The 17,295-nt window shown below is 36.3% G+C and overlaps 2 protein-coding genes across 10 annotated transcripts in view; one reads left to right on the top strand and one right to left on the bottom strand.

The window, feature by feature from the left end:
- Positions 1-17,295, top strand: part of LRP11 (LDL receptor related protein 11) — an 80,571-nt gene that overhangs the window by 41,412 nt on the left and 21,864 nt on the right. Inside the window, exons 7-8 of one of the 4 annotated variants that reach the window (XM_073219745.1) lie at positions 969-1,133; positions 4,982-5,454. In XM_073219745.1, the coding sequence (XP_073075846.1) occupies positions 969-1,123 (155 nt within the window). In that variant the 3' untranslated portion in view covers positions 1,124-1,133; positions 4,982-5,454. Of the gene's footprint in view, positions 1-968; positions 2,800-4,981; positions 5,455-17,295 lie in introns of those variants that run through there. The other 3 variants (XM_073219743.1, XM_073219744.1, XM_073219742.1) reach the window with 3 other exon arrangements.
- Positions 5,753-17,295, bottom strand: part of PCMT1 (protein-L-isoaspartate (D-aspartate) O-methyltransferase) — a 39,133-nt gene continuing 27,590 nt past the window's right edge. Inside the window, exons 7-9 of one of the 6 annotated variants that reach the window (XM_017673236.3) lie at positions 14,064-14,233; positions 8,046-8,189; positions 5,753-6,547 (exon numbers count right to left, since the gene is read on the bottom strand). In XM_017673236.3, the coding sequence (XP_017528725.3) occupies positions 6,535-6,547; positions 8,046-8,189; positions 14,064-14,233 (327 nt within the window). In that variant the 3' untranslated portion in view covers positions 5,753-6,534. Of the gene's footprint in view, positions 6,548-8,040; positions 8,190-14,016; positions 14,234-17,295 lie in introns of those variants that run through there. The other 5 variants (XM_017673237.3, XM_017673238.3, XM_017673239.3 and 2 more) reach the window with 5 other exon arrangements.

Below are 17,295 nucleotides of genomic sequence, written 5' to 3'. Positions count from 1 at the left end.
AGTACCAGTTCATATGGGGACTGAGAGAATTAAGTGACTTAAGCTCTAAGGCACTTAGAACAATGCTGCTATGCTTTAGGAGTTAGCTTTTTACCTTTGATTACCAGCACTTAGTTCAGTGTCAGACACATGGCTCTTAATAGAGAATGAATGGATAAATGAAAGAGAATGTTCTGGAATCTGCTTATGCAATGGAGAATTTTGTTCCTCTAGTTCCACCAGTTGGCACAAAACCTGCAACTAAAAATAGTCCCACCATATCATCTCTAAGCCTGGTCTGACTACAGGGTGGCTCAGCCTAAGAATAGAGCCTGCTGAGCTTGATAAGAAAGACTGATCTGGGCACACCCTGTCCCTCCCAGAGTCCTGCAAGCCTCTGCAGAAGCCTCTGCTTCAAAAACCCTTTGAAGGAAAGCTAAAGAATTTTTTTCCTCTGCTAACCAAAATAACACCAGTGTATTTTGAAGCTAGTTTTCAGCAGTGGTTCTCCTGGCTGAGAGTATGTTTTCTAGATTTAGAAAAGGAAATAAATGTCCTAAGGCCCTAACCAGAACAAGAAATCATGAGTTAGTCCATACTTGAGAATGATCATAGATGAATCCATAAATCTGTAACTATAATGAAAAAATGTCCTACAGTCACAATGTTTTTACAGTTGTCTATTTACAGAATATCTATTGATGATCTGACCAACATTTGTACCCTCTGATGCTATACAAGTTTTGTAGGAACCTGGTGCAGAATTTGGTTTTAAAAAAATCAGGGTGAGAGCTAGGCCTGTCATTTCCAAGGTAAGTGCTCTTAAGGCCAGTTAATCTCTCTGCACCTGTTAATCTGCAAAATGGTGGTAATACAAGAACCAACTTGAATCGTTCACATAAAATCGTGTATGCACAGTGCTTACATAGCAAATTACAGCTGTTAGCTATTTATCACTGACCTTCCGTCTTCCCCTCACTTTTTCACAGGTGCAGTGCTCCCCCTGTCACTGGGTCTGACCATCACTGCTTTGCTGCTTCTCATGGTTGCTTGCAGACTGAGACTGGTGAAGCAGAAACTTAAAAAAGCTCGTCCCATTACATCTGAGGAATCCGACTACCTCATAAATGGGATGTATCTGTAAGAAGTGTAATGTAAGTAGCTGGGGGCAAGGACATGTTTCACTTGTAACTTATACGTATATTGGGTTCTGTATATTTGCAACCTCTTTTGTTTTTTACTGGGCTAAGAAAATACTGAAATCCCACAAGATTCTGAAAATCTCAAACCTTTTATTTATTGTAGATTTTCTTGGGAAGTATGTGAAATATTTTGAAACTTAAGAGAGGAATTCTTATGATGAAAGGCTTTCTAATTTTTATTTATGTAAGCAGTCCCTAAAAATAGAAATTTGTAGTTGGCCAAGGCAGAAAATTCAGCATGCCAAAAGGTGGCCTTCAAATGGCAGTGCTAACCCTTTGCTTTTCAGAAACTCCTCCCCAGCTCCCGGCAGCCCTGGCTCCCTGTGCCCACTTCCCATTCTGTGGCCCTCCTCTTCCATTCAGCTATGTGGTTTCCTTTCTCTTCTCCCTTCGAGACCTGTTCCTGAGAGTGGATTTCAATTGAGTTTCTAACTTCAATGAAACGTTACCTAATGGCAAGAATATCTAAATTGTAATCCTCACGGACATGCCACCGAGGCCTCAGAGAGGGTGAATGTGTGTTCTTCCCAAGAGTCATGCAGTGATAGGAAGTCAAGGTAGATTCAGAAAACCTGGCAGGGCAATAATCATCAGAAATTTAGCTGAGGGCAAAGTGAGCGAGGATGACAATCGGTATTTTCTTCTGTCTACTCAGCACTGCTTGAGTTCAGAACACAGCAGCTCATTTACACAGTCAGTTCTCAACATTAGCCTGTGTTCATGGAGGAGAAAAATGCATTCAAGTTGAAAAGCAGAACATTGAATGGCTTTGGGGGAACACCTTTTGTAAAAATGTCACATTTAAGTATCAGCAGGTTTTTTCATCCCAAGGAATAAGCCAGTTTTCCCCATTACTTCTTTAATGCATTAGAATGTTAGAATGTGCAATGAGCTAATGCCAGGCTTATGTGTTCCCAGAGCAAAAAGCAGTTTTCACAAATTCATGTTTACAAAAAACTGGCATCTAGCTTTGCATCTTTTCCCTTCTAATCAGTTGGTAGGATTCTGAAGCCAGTTATTCCCATCATCACTGAATGCCTGGATTATACACATTCTAGAAATTATCCTGAGGAATCTACAGTGTGGTCCCTGTCTATACTCACATGATGTTCCTATTTACATTTTTTTTACTGTAAGTGGCAAATCTTTTAAAATACTTGAAAACACTCCAGAACACTTTATTACCAGACTGAACCAGAGGTTGTTCCTTTAACAAGGGGCTTAATTTAGGTTGGAGACATAACAGAATAAATGGAAAATTAAATCTAGGAAAAATAAATTGGTTATTTTTACTTCCTGAGAAACTCATTTTGTTGAATGCACAGAACTGAGCAGAGATTTAAATTTCTCCCCAAGGAGAGTTCAGAGAAGTGACTGTGTGAATGAACTTAAGATGTTTGTACCCTCTATGTGATGCTGTGTAGTTTTTTCCCTAGAAGGATGTCACTTACAGCCATACTCAATAAACTAGAAACTGATGAGGCATACGTCTTTCAGCACATCTTTTATACACGAAGAAATTAAAGTTTAGTATTGCTGTGGTGTTGAAATACTTGCAAAAAGATGTCCTGTATCTATGTGTACTATATTCCTTTAATAAATTGTATTTTATTCTTAAGCCTTTTTAGTAACTTTGGTGGGGGTCACAGAAAAGTGCTCAGGGTGTCAAGTTCACTATGTATTCAATGTGACCAACGAAATGACAGCAGAACATTCCTGAGCTGAAAGGGTTATACCCAACTTTATTTCCATGGTGACAGGTCAATCACTAGAATCCCATTCTCTCAGAGCTAATCTGCATGCCGCAAGCCGGTCTCTGCCTCTGGTCCCCTCTGCCCGCACAGCCATCCCAGTCTCTGTCCTCAGAGCTGCCACCACTCCAGCCTCTGCTCTGCTCTCCTGCAGCCTTGCAGCCCTGCCACCATGTAGCCCAGAGCACTGGGCGGAGCTCTTTATTGGTAGAGTCAATAACGTTGTATTCCCCACACGTGTACTGAGCTAGCCAACCAGGGCCAGGTGAGTCCTGGCCACAGGAACCTTCATTTTATCCACAATTGCGATTACCTGTCCTTTGGACATAAAAATTATTCAGTGGTGCCCATCCTACTGGGACACTCCACCTGAGAATAAGTTCTTCAGATCCAGCAGCCCTGGAACTTCCTCTCAATTAGGAAAGTGAAGGGAAAGGAAATGGAGGGGAAGGGAAAGGAAGAGGTGGAGAGAGAGGAAGGGCGAGGGATCTGCTGGCTGGGGGTAGCCCCCTGTGGGAACTATCAGTCAGATGTCTTCTCCCACCAAGGAAACACTTCACAGAGTCCTGGCCCAAACAACACAAAGTCAGTTAACAAGATGAAGCCTTAAGTGGGGAGCCAACGACACTATTACAGCAATGACAGAGGAGTAAGGATGAGGAAATTATCAGACAAGTGTTCTTTTTTATCATATTACAATACACAAATTTCCTTGCACCCCATGGGCCAGCCAGTTGTCTTCAAGCAGGATTTTTTTTTTTTACTGGCATTCTATTTGAGCCACCCTTTAAGTACAGTGGGAAAAAAACACTGTCCTCTATCTGAAAAATACGAGAAATCGAAAGAGATGAAACTGAAATCTGATCAGAACTCATTTGTTTAACTGAATATAGTTTTTTAAGAACACAGTAAGTTACAGGAAATGATTTCTACCCTGCAATAACTTTAGCACTTACCTAAAGTAAGTTACGGACTTTTTAAATCCATTTAGACCATTTTAAAGATTACCCATGTTTGTACTTACTAGTATTCAGTTACCATAGTCATACGGGTTCCTTTAATGCCATAACAAACTACTGGAAAATCAGTTAACATTTAGCTGAAAATCACAAACACTTGCCTCTCTAATAAAAACAAAATTAAGCTTTATTTCTTGGCTAACAATCAGATGCCTAAAATGGGTTACAATACTCATGATATTAAGTTATTACTAAAAACTTACCATTTTAAAATACTTTGAATGTTTAAGATGTTTTAGGATAGGTTCCTTATAGTCAATTTAAAAACTGTAATCAGCCTTCTTTTATGGCAATTTTTAAAAATTAGGTAAATAAATAGGATTTTAAATATTTGCTCAATGTTAATGTATCATTTTCTCCAAAATGCCATTTTTTCTTCTAATGTTACTGGTTGGGAAAGAGTTGAAACCCTCTTTAGAAACTATAATCTTTACTAAATTAGAGTTAGATTTGTTCCTTTAATAAAATCAAATCTGTAAAAAAAACTCTTTGTCACAACAGGACCTTATTAGATTGAAGCTTTTAAAAATATTTTCATTGTTGCCATTTATATTATGTAAAGAAATCACTTCTATTGAGGAAAAATGAAATGCTGAAGTATTTTGAAGATCATGAAATACTAAAGATTAACAAGACATTTGCTATCTGATGTACACACACACACACATGCATGTTCAACTCTCTTAAAGAGAAAAACTTTTAGACCTAAAGTTCATAATTTCCATCTCTACCCATTTGTTTATGCTCAACATTCTAAAATTTAAATTCACAAAAGTGTAAAGTTTAACAGCAATGTTTGGCATAGCATTTGTCTATACCTTTCAGGTAGCACTATGTCCTATTGAATTTATAAACTGTCCTTTCAGTCAGATTGTAAACTCCTTGAGAGAAAGGCCTTTTTCTGTCTCCAAGAGCTAACCTGGAGATTTACGTATTTAAAAATATTGATAATGACTATGAAGGATACAACTAGTGGATACGTTTAAGAATTAAAGTTCTAAAGCGTATTTGACCTTTGAAACTACCTCAGATGACACTGAGTCCTGGACCAAAAGAGTTCATGGCCTGGATCCAGAAGGAATACCAACAACTGCAAACTGAAGCCAGCAACGAACTTAAACTCACAAACTGGCCACCGACCAATGATGGCTTCCTGTGTTTAAGACCTTGGCCAAGAAGAGACAATAGTGAAAAGAAGTGTGCATAATTTTTTTAAAAGCCATTTTTAAAGAAGACTTTGACAAAGGCTCCTCACCTCCTAAGGATCTACTTGCTAGAATCATACACACTCGCACAGAGCAGACGGAGGGGCTTTGCTGGGAGTACTAATTCTGCAAGGACTAGAGCTTCTATTTCTTAAAGTTCCAGACCCCTTAGAAAAACTGATACCTGTTATAATAGGTATAAAACTACAACATTTAAACAAGATCCCAAAGTGCTGCTGCCTTCTTAGAAACTGATTTTACTATTATTATATTAATAAATCTATTTATAGATAAGAGATGAATTTTGGTAAATGTATCCTCAACCATGTTCTTCCCTGACATTAAATCAATTCATTCACTCAACATGTATTGTACAAGAGGCCAAGCCCTGTTAGGCAAGGAAAAACGATGAGGTACTGTCCTTGTTTTCAAGAAACATAGTCACATTCTACAAATACACACCTGGAGTAACAGTATTAACCTACCATGATTTCACAAAGCAAAGCAGAAGAGAAGCCCTTTTATCTGTGATCTCAGTCAGCATTCTGCATCCAGCGGACATGAGGATTTTCCTCTGTATTCAAACACCACCAATGCCTCTTTTACTTGTAACTTTATTTGGCAAAGCAGCACTGCATAAACTGTTCAGTGACTAGGACACAGCTTACACAGCATGTTAAATTCATATACATTGTTAGCAGTAAATCAGAAACAGAAGAAACAATATTGAGCTACAAGTATCCTATAATTTTTAAAGAGAAAGAACTATGTCAGTTATGCCCAATTTTAACAGCTGTGTGTTAAAGGACATCACCTGCCACCTTCAGTTTTAATGTTTACAAATGCTTAGTTGTAAGGTAACAAAGCAGCTGATTGTATCTACAACATGCTATTCTATGACACCACATCAAAAGCTTTAAAAAAGGAAGCTCATCTCTGGTTTCTTAGTAGCATCTAACAGACATTCAAAAACCAAGAATCTTAAAAGTGTGATGGTGGTGTTATCTGATGCACAAAGTCATCTGATAGATGAATATTAGAACAGAATTAAGTGTTTAAGAAAAACCACTCCTCAAAATCAATTCACAAACTAAGTCTTCCACTCTGCAGAACCCCTTCTTTTAACATTTTAAAGTAAAATGTGGGCATGTTAAAGTAATAATATACAAATTTACACTTTGCATCCTTCCTCTACAATTTGGCTTCTCTGCCTCTTTGAAATATTAGCAACTCTATTAAACCACACATTTTCATGCTGGAAATAATAGTGTAACAAAGTCCAACACAAGCTGTGATGCTGTTGGTTTTCAGAAAGCCTTGAGGACTGAGATGAGCAAATCCACTGTAATATTATATACTGGTCGAGCTGATGTTGCTTTTACAGTTCGTCCCTGGTGGGGGAAAAGAGAGAAATATTTAAGTAGGAGTTACATACTCCAAAACTTGGCTTTCTAATAGTTTAGATATAACTATTAAATCAGTAACAATACAGTGATCCCCAAGCATTAAAAAAAAAAGGCAAACCATCCCGAGTCAAAGCAAAAATGGAAGTCAGCCATTCAAACATCTCTCATGCTACTCCAGAATGAAGCATGAAACCTAAAGAGCCTGAATCTTTATTTTTAAATTCTAAAGATAGCTTTCTTCCTTCAAGATAAAAAATTCAGAGAAATTACAACTTTTAGATCTATTTTTGCTAACACTATTTATTGTAAAATGATGACTTGAGTATCAAATTTCAAATAACTTTTTGTAGGTACATTCACAAACTGGACAAATATTTTGTCTTAGTGTTTTTAGCAATTGTTGGGTGGGTCAATTTCAACCCAAACTCTGGGAGAAGCCTTGTCTGTAGGTATAGTATACCTGTCAGCTGATCTCTTACGGCAGCTTTAACAGCTCCAAAAGAAACCATTCGCTCAGCCAGGCACAGCACTGTTCCAGCAACAGCCAGTGAGAGGAAGAGACAAAAACGCAGTCTAAAATAAGCTGTGTGGTGTATGAATTAAATCTCAATAGAGCTGTTAAAAGTGAAAAAATTAAAGCTCCCAGAAAAGCCAAAAGATTTCATAATTGAGCTTAATCTAAGGGACAAAAACACTGTTAAACACTCAAGTACTTCAGGGGTAAAGAAGTATGATGTTTGCAACTAAAGCGCAAATGACTGCAGAAAAATACTGCATATATGTGTATACACAGAGAGGACGGAGTTATAAAGTGAATGTGGAAAAATGTTTATTGTTAACTCTGGATGAAGAGAAGTTCTTTGTCCTATTCTTGCAACTTGTCTGTAACAAAAATTTAAATTTAAAACTGTTTGAAGTTATTAAAATAAATTTGAAAGGAAGGTAAGAAAAGAACTAAAACTGCCCAGGGAAGTGATAAATTCAGGAATTATCCTGGACAATATGTTTTTTTAAAAAACTGACTTTTCAAAATTGCATAAGAAGTATTTTAAAAATCACTTCTCTCATAAGCTGCATCAGCTTCATACAGTACTGGATTATCTGTTAAATGATAAATTATCACTTCTGGTTCTACTTAATATATTCTTCTAAATAATTTAAGTACTGTAATTCTCACAAAACAGCTTTTACTTAAATTCATGCAAGCATTAAGATTTAATCTGCAAAGAGTTCACCTTGCAAAGTGTCCTATTCTTAAATTACATTCATTTGTGCATTTTAATATTGAATTGAAGATACTACTGTTGATTTTTAAATAATTTACCACATTTACCTGTTGCAAGGCATTAAGGATGTTGTAAATAAATATCCTTATTGCTCAACAACATAGTACAACATTTCCAAATATCCTCTCCATTAAAAAAATTTTTTTAAAGGAAAAAGGATAAAAACTCTCAACAAACTGGGTATAGAGGGAACGTACCTCATCATAATAAAGGCCATACATGACAAGCCCACAGCTAACATCATACTCAACGGTGAAAAGCTGAAAGCTTTTCCTCTAAGATCAGGATCAAGACAAGGATGCCCACTCTTGCCAGTTATATTCAACATAGTACTGGAATTCCTAGCCAGAGCAATTAGGCAAGAAAAAAAAAAAAATAAAAGGCATCAAAATCGGAAAGGAAGTAAAACTGTCTCTTTTTGCAGATGACATGTTATTATATATAGAAAACCCTAAAGACTCCATCAAGAAAATGTTAGACTAAACTAACTCAATAAAAAATGCAGGACACATAATCAGTATACAAAAATTAGTTGCATTTCTGTACACTAGTAATGAACTATCAGAGAGAGAAATAAAGAAAACAATCCCATTTACAATTGCAACAAAAAAAATAAAATACCCAGGAATAAATTTAACCATGAAAGTAAAAGCTCTGTACACTGAAAACTCGAAGACATTAATGAAAGACATTGGAGAAGACACAAATAAATGGAGAGATATTCCATGCTCATGGACTAGAAGAATTAAGTTAAAATATCCATACTATCCAAAGCAACCTACTGATTCAATGCAATCCTTTAAATTTCAATGGTATTTTTCAAAGAAATAGAACAAGCAATTCTAAAATTTGTATAGAACTACAAAAGATCCCAAATAGCCAAATCAATTTTTTGAAAGAAGAACAAAGCTGGAGGCATCACACTTCCTGATTTCAAACTATATTACAAAGCTGTAGTAATCAAATAGTATGGTATTGGCATAAAAATAGACACCTAGGTCAATGGAACAGAATACATGACCATATAGAACAGAGAGCCCAGAACACCCATGGTCAATTAATTTAGGAACCAACAATATAAAATGGGGATAGGATTAGTGTCTTCAATAAATGGTGCTGGGAAAACTGGACAGCCACATGCAAAAGAACGAAACCAATACCTTACACCATAAGCAAAAAAATCAATTCAAAAATGGATTAAAGACTTAAACATAAGACCTGAAACCATAATGCTACAGTGGTAAACATTTTGCAATATATACATATATCACATCATTATGTCAATGCTACATGTCAATTATATCTCAGTAAAACTGGGGAAAATATCTTAATGATGTAGGTCAATGTTGATGACATTTTACTGAGAAAAAAGGGAAATTACAAAATAATGCTACTGTATAATCTTGGGATTACAAAAGACAAGCACATAGATCTAAAGAGTGAAAAAAAAACTTCCAAAATGGTAATAGTGATTATTCCCTGGGTTCTAGGAGTATAGGTGATTTTTATTTTATTCTTTGTACTTTTTCCTATTTTTACAATGACCATGCATTACTTTGGTAGTAGGAAGTGCACTATTAAAAACAAATGGAAGTAAATGTACAGCACTAAAAAGAAAAAGGAAAAGGAAAAGAAATTAAGTTTATAAACCTGAATTTTAACATTTAGGGTACAAAGAAAAACCAAGTATTTGATGCCAGAGACCATATGACCTTGTCACATCCTAATACGCCAAAATCCACATAACTTTCAAGTTCTTAATTTTTCCTAATGTTTAAAATTCTACAGAACTTTTTCTGACTTATATGCATAGATCATTTATAATAAAAAGTATGTCCAAATTTTTGGGAAGACCTTTAAAATTGCTATATCCATATTAAATATACTCATTAGGTTATTAACTGTATTATTTATTGTTTTATTATATAATTAAATTATAACTACATAATATGACCACATAATTAATTAGCAGGCTAATATCTCTAAGCTACTAACATTTAGTATTATATATTCTGTAATAGAAAAAAATGAAAACATGTACTACCAGGAAACAACCAAAATCCATGAATGCTTTTTAATAATAGAAAGGGTTTTCTGAGGTAATAAAAGTTTTGCACAAAGCATTATGAGAGAAAAAGAATTCCAAAAGCATCCTGCCTTTAAGGATGCAAAATATGTCATAATGCTGTAATGTAAAAAAAGTAAAAAGGGACAATATAAAACAATATGGACATAGGATCAATTAGATACACTAGGACCTATACTGAGAATTCTAGAAATGCCCAAACAATTCATAAGGTCTTCTTCATGTGTGCATTGGCACTTTAAGACATCGCAAAACCAAGTGTTTGTGGAATGAGAACCCTGAAACATTCCTCAGTTTCACATGCCAGAGATGGACTCAGTCCACTGATTGCTGTGGCTATTAAATAAATAAATAAAACTTACCAGAAGATTAACAAAATACTGGTTTCTAAATCTGTAAGATAAACATACTTGTGGAAAATAAAACACAAATTTTAAAAGTATTAAAGAGTTTATAAAGAAATTAATACAACTACTACACATCCACAGTCATGAACCTAGTACTGCAGATTCTAAGTCTATGGCCTACACATCTGGCATTCTCTCCCCTTTTATTAATCTACCAAAATGACAAGTGACATTTTTCCAAGTATAAGGACACATAAGTCTACGTACAAGTTTTGGGCTTTATTTGGCACTAGAATTCAACGTGCCCTCTTTTTTTTTTTCTATATATATATTTTCTACCACACTTCAAAAGCCCTGCAACTAGCTCTGGATTCCTCAGTGAGAGAAGGATGGAAAGCTGGCAAGAAACAAAAGAAGGTTCATGAGAAAGCATTAGGAGTTGTTAAATGAATCCTGAAGAAAGTCTGACAGAGCAGAAATCACCCAGCCTGACAAAAAAACAGTGGAGGAGCTTTTTAGATGATGACTCCCAAATAGGGGGCGGGCACTTAGAAAATGGTAAGGCGACTCTTTTTAACCACTTTCTGTCCCACTGCCACTGCCCTGATTCAGGTCCCCATCATTTCACCTGACTGCTGCAACCACCAACTGCTTCGGACTCCAGTTTTGTCCCTTCTAACCTCCTCTCTACACCACAGACAGAGTTATCTTTCTGAAATGTTATTCTGATCACTTCACTGCCTCGCTTCAACAGTTCAATTGGTCCCCAACAGCCTCAAGGCAGAGTCTAAACACACTGCGCACTAATGGCCTACTTGTCTTTGTCTTTGGACTTTCTGGGATCTCCCACAGGACTCTCAGTTCCACGGGAATGGCCAATTTCAAATTCGCAGCTGTGTATTCTTGGTTCTAGACAGTACCTGGCAGAGTAGGCACACACACACTTGCTGAATTAATGAATGTATTCAGAAGGTCTTACGCAGTGAAAAATATTTAAAAAATTTAACAACAGAACAAATGGCCAAAGTATTAGATGTTGTTTTTCCAAAGGCAATTTAAAATAATTTTTTTTTGGCGTGGGGGGCGGCACTGTCAAGAACAGTTTAATTACAGATTGGCCTAAAGAGCATAGAAATAGGGTGACCTAGATGACCTCTCAAATCTATTCCAGGCCTAAATTTTAAAAGACACAGGAGTATCTGCTGCAGAGGTAAAGAAGGGAAAGGAGGTAGGGTAAGAGCTGATTTCAGACTACATCCACTACAGAGAGGCCCCCTTCTTCTCTGACTTCCAGTTAAGTTGCCCAGGTAATGCCCTGGTGGAGAAAAGAGCTGGAGAAGAGAAAATTGAGGTGATTCACAGACCTGGGGTAGCTGCTTCCCTCTATCACTACAGCAGCTCCAGGAGCACACTCCTCCCCCTCTTGCCGTCCTTGCTCTCAGCAGGTTCCAGTAAAACAATTTCAAAGTAAAATAGCTTTCTATTACCCAGGGTGTCCCTGGTCCCTGAGTATGTCAACATCCTTTACTGCTTCCCATAACCTTTTCCATATTTCCTTGTACAGTCCCTTCATTAAAATTACTTCAAAATACTAGCTGAACATACTTTCTGTTTCTTGCCTGGATCCTTGCTATAATAGGTTATTGACACAGATAGCAGATTAATGGTCTCTTAAGATTTTAAATTAAACTGTTGATGTTAATTTAACCTTTTAAACATCCTATTTCCTAGGAATTTCTTTCAGTACAATTTTTTTTAATGTGGCAGTTATTGTTTTCCAATTTTATTTTCCAGTTTTGTTTCACCTTTATATTCCTTAAACTTCAAGAGTTACAATTAAGCAATTATCTCCATAATTAGAACTACATCTTTGGATGCAGGAAAACACGTTTGAACGAACAGAAAATTTACAGTAGAAAAAATCAGAAAGTTCTACTATAACTATAGAAAAGTCCAATGATACATACATGTATAATTTTTCAGTTTTAAAAAGTTAAAAGCCTAAAAGACAAGTATATATGCATTTAAATATTGATAAATGACAGAATTGTTCATAAATTTAAAAATTATTCTAAATGTAATACAAATAGTTTAGTTTTATCAGAGGTGAATACAGGTGTGTGTGCAAGCCTGAGGCTTCTATTATTGGAAGGGAGGGGAACTTTATGAATAGAAAACAAGGGGACTAAAAACAAGAGTCTGCATATAAAATAAGGTATAAGGCCAGGAAGGACCAAAGCAAGTGAGAGCCCTGACACTTTAGTTTCATTAGCTTTATGCTAATCTACCTCTGGTTATAAAAACAAGACAACTTTTTATAGTTCCTTCATCATTACATTACAGGCAGACTGTTCAACATTAATACTTACTGCAAATAAAAAGAAAAGAATTAAACTTCTTAAAGAAAACCCGAACTCTCAATTGGTATCAAATGTCTGTAATTTCAGTGATAGGTGTGAGAGAGAGTGTCAATCACACAACTATGCAATGCTATAACCATACAAGAAGCAAAGTGAAGGAAGGCCATAATTAGTTAATAACTATCTGATTCTGTCAAAAGACTGACAGAGTTAAAAAAAATTTTTTTTAAGAAGTGGCTGTGCTCCAGGTTAATTCAAAGAAAATAGCTGTAACTGTATTAGGTGAAGAATAAAATGCAGTTTCTTCTAAGATATCCCAGAAATGGCCAATCAGAATTTAGTTAAAAGTAAAACTCACTTTTTTAATAAACTAAGTTAGATTCATTGCTGTTCTGTGGTTACAATTGATTCAAAAAGTGGCTTCCTTTTTCCAGAAAACAAAATTGAGAGGTCTTATAGTCACCATTTTACTTATTAAGAAAATAATCACCTTAAAAGAAGTACCATTTCAAATAAAAACAAATTCTAAAACAAGGAAACTGTACAGCCTTTCTTATTTTGGCATTTACTTTCAAAGAGAGTCTTCATTAATGTCATTCTACTGAGGATGAGGAAAAAAGAAATCTTGGCTTCAAACACAATACTCAGATTATGTTGAGATATAAAACAAAAGTGGGCAATATAATGAGCCATGCGGTGCTTTTTGGCCTTTTGGGTGGGTTTGTGAGACCTGGGCACTCACTTTGAGCATACAAATCCCCCCCTCCCCAGGAACTTCGGCAGAGCTTAAAAACTGGCAGCCTTGTTCTGCAGAATGGTGAGACATTTATTCCCTACAGTGGCTCTAAAACAAGAGCTGAATGTCAAACAGGCACAAGTTGTCACGTCGGTGAACCTCACTGAATGAGAGCTCAAACTGAGAGGAAAAACGTCCCCTGTGAGATTCCGACACCTTTGAAAAGGGGGACAAAAATATCTTTTCCCTTCTTTCTCTTTATAACAAATGGTACAATAAAGAGTGAAGAGGGCAGGAAATGATGGTCTGTTCTCTGCAGACCAAAGCCTTTGTTTCCATGACCAAACAGCATCTATAAACATGATTAGTCAATGTAGAAACAGAGTGGCTGATAATAAAATATCCTTAGAAAGTACTGAACTACAGCTGAAAGCCTCTTCAAAACAAAAACCTTTGTGCCAACCAAGTCTCACCCCCCCTTTCCCAAAGCTATGAATTAAACCAAAAGAAGAGCAGATGATGCAAAATCTTTCTACATTTTTAATGTAGTGAATTTCTGATGTTAAAATGGAGTAGCATAAAGGTGACAACCAAATGCAGCTCTCATAGTCTAATGTCTTAAAATCCACACCCTTTCACCTTGCCTGTGTGGAAGAAGAAAGAGCAGAAGATAAAATCACTTCCACCTGGACCACTGCTTTTCCTTATCTGTTAAAGGCACGTATATCACTCCCATCAAAGGTTTCATTTTGACAGTGCCATCTTGGAGCTTGTCGTACTGCTCCAACATCTGATTTCCACCTGCGGGACCGACTGGCAATATCAGTCTTCCTCCAGGCTTTAACTGGTCTAGCAGCTAGAAGAAAAACACATACACACCAAGTTATAAATTTTATCTTAATACTCAGCCCATGGGCAGAAAGCAGCAATGTACTTCAATTTAGCACATATGTACTTTGTTAAAATTATTGCTCAATTACACTTACTCATCTACTATTAACCTCCTCTACTAAACTACAAGTTCTTTGATCATAGGGACTGTGTCTTACTCATCTTTGTGCTCCTAGTGTGTAACATAGTACTCAGTACAACTGGAGTGCTCCACATGTTTGAGCTGGACCACATAATGTAGAAATATTCTCTTGGGAAGGCCAAAGGCAAAGCAGAAAATTTCAATGTCTATATGTATGTCTGACTCTTTGTGGTAAGAAGGGAGGAGGAGGGAAAGAGAAGTGTAGGAAATCAGCAAGGAATCTTATCCAATCACTGTGAATTTAGGGTATCATTGAACTAGAGATTAAGGGAACCTTGGTTTTATGACTAAATTTATGATTACTGTCACCATGACAGAGGAAGGTAGGGCTGGAGTCCCAGAAGCATGAGAATGAGGATGTCCCTGTAAATGAAGAGCCAAGACTACTCAAAGAAAGCCTCTCCAGACAGAAAACTTTTAAATCAAATTTTACATTTGAATGTAGCCTTACAAATCACCACTGATCAAAAATAGTAAGGAAGAAAACTTACTTTGAATATTATCCTAGGGAAGGGTGTCTTTAATTAAAATTTTGGTTGTCAGCAAGTCTCTTTCTTTTTCATCTATCTATCTATCTATCTATCTATCTATCTATCTATCTATCTATCTATCTATCTATCTATCATCTATCTATTTACCATTATAGTCACTGTCCATCAGCATAGTAAGACACTATAGAATCACTACTTGTCTTCTCTGTGTTGTACTGCCTTCCCCATGCTATCCCCCCTGCTACATTATGTTTGCTAATCGTAATGCCCCCTTTTCACCCTTATCCCTCCCTTACCAACCATCCTCCCCAGTCCCTTTCCCTGTGGTAACTGTTAGTCCATTCTTGGGTTCTGTGAGTCTGCTGCTGTTTTGTTCCTTCAGTGTTTGCTTTGTTCTTATAATCCACAGGTGAGTGAAATCATTTGATACTTGTCTTCCTCCACTTGGCTTATTTCACTGAGTATAATACCCTCTAGCTCCATCCATGTTGTTGCAAATGGTAGGATTTGTTTTCTCCTTATGGCTGAATAATATTCCATTGTGTATATGTACCACCTCTTCTTTATCCATTCATCTACTGATGGACACTTAGGTTGCTTCCATTTCTTGGCTATTGTAAAATAGTGCTGCGATAAACATAGGGATGCATGTCTTTTTGAAACTAGGATCCTGCATTCTTAGGGTAAATTCCTAGGAGTGAATTGCTGGGTCAAATGGTATTTCTATTTTAATTTTTTTGAGGAAACTCCATACTGCTTTCCACAATGGTTGAACTAGTTTACATTCCCACCAGCAGTGTAGGAGGGTTCCCCTTTCTCCACATCCTCGCCAACATTTGTTGTTTGTCCTTTGGATGTTGGCCATCCTAACTGGTAATGTGAGGTAATATCTCATTGTGGTTTTAATTTGCATTTCTCTGATGATTAGCGATGTGGAGCATCTTTTCATGTGCCTGTTGGCCATCTGTATTTCTTCTTTGGAGAACTGTCCAGCTCCTCTGCCCATTTTTAAATTGGATTATTTGCTTTTTGTTTGTTGAGGTGAGTGAGCTCTTTATATATTTTGAATGTCAATCCTTTATCGGATATGTCATCTATGAATATATTCTCCCATACTGTACGATCCCATTTTATTCTATTGATGGAAGTCTCTTTTATTTTTGCCATTTTAATTTTTATCAAAATAACACTTGCAAGTAGCAAGTATTCCACCTACTCCAACCTTGCCCCTAAATCCAGTCATTTAAATCCTTTTAGCTGTGTCTCTAGAAATAAACACTTTTGTAGTGTTTATTTCTAAAGCATGTCTTTTCTTTTTGAGATATAACTGACATACAACATTGTATTAGTTTTATGTATACAACATAATGATTTGATACATGTATATATGGCAAGATGATTATCATAGTAAGTTTAATTATCATCACACAATTTTTTTCTTGTGATAAGAACTTTTAAGATTACTCTGAGTAATTTTCAAATACACAATACAGTCTTGTTAAGCAGAGTTACCACGCTGTACAGTATCTACTTTTTTTTATTTCAAGTTATATGCTAGGTAAGGGCTGAACTCTTACATATATCCTGTTCCTTCCCCCCAATCCAAACAATATCATAATTTTTTATTAAAACCATTTTGTTATGACTGTGTAAATATAATTTGTAGCTGAGCCAAAAGGTATCCAATGATTGTTTCCTTTCTTATAGTTACTTTCCCTACAGTTAAAAATTGAAGAATTTTTTCTTTTTAACTGTCTCTATATCTTTGTATCCTCCAATAGCTTCTCAGTGAAATTTTCACACAAACCAATCTTAATTAGCGCCTGTTTGCTTTTTTTCCCCTGGTAGACTCCCATCTAGTCTCTTCCTCCTCCTGCTCCAAATCTGGACTGGTTATTCTCAAGGCCTGCTCCCCAGCTTTCGGAACTTCACTTTGCAATAATACTGGGAACTCTCATTGCCTCTCCGTCACCAGATGTCCTAAGACCTAAGGAACCCATGGCTTCCTCCTGGTTTTTCCTACTCTCCTCCCTCACTTTTTGATATTTTTAAAGCAATTCTTTCATAAGTATTCTGTGAAACAGTGCATTAATATTTTTAAAAATACAGACTGTGTTGAGAACGCATCTCCTCAGGCAAGGCAAACAAAATAAAAAATGAACAAATAGGACTACATCATGCTAAAACGCTTTTGTACAGCAAAGGACACCATCAGCAGAACAAAAAGGCACCCTACAGTATGGGAGAACAAATTTGTAAATGACATATCCAACAAGGGGTTAACATCCAAAACATATAAAGAACTCACACACCTCAAAGCCCAAAAAGCAAATAACCCTATTAAGAAATGGGTGGAGGATATGAACAGACCTTCTCCAAAGAAGAATTTCACAT

The sequence above is a fragment of the Manis javanica genome, chromosome 13 (genome assembly GCF_040802235.1).
Source record: "Manis javanica isolate MJ-LG chromosome 13, MJ_LKY, whole genome shotgun sequence".
NCBI lineage: Eukaryota > Metazoa > Chordata > Mammalia > Pholidota > Manidae > Manis > Manis javanica.
The sequence above is the reverse complement of the archived record's forward strand: the minus strand, read 5'-3'. Positions and strand labels throughout refer to the sequence as shown.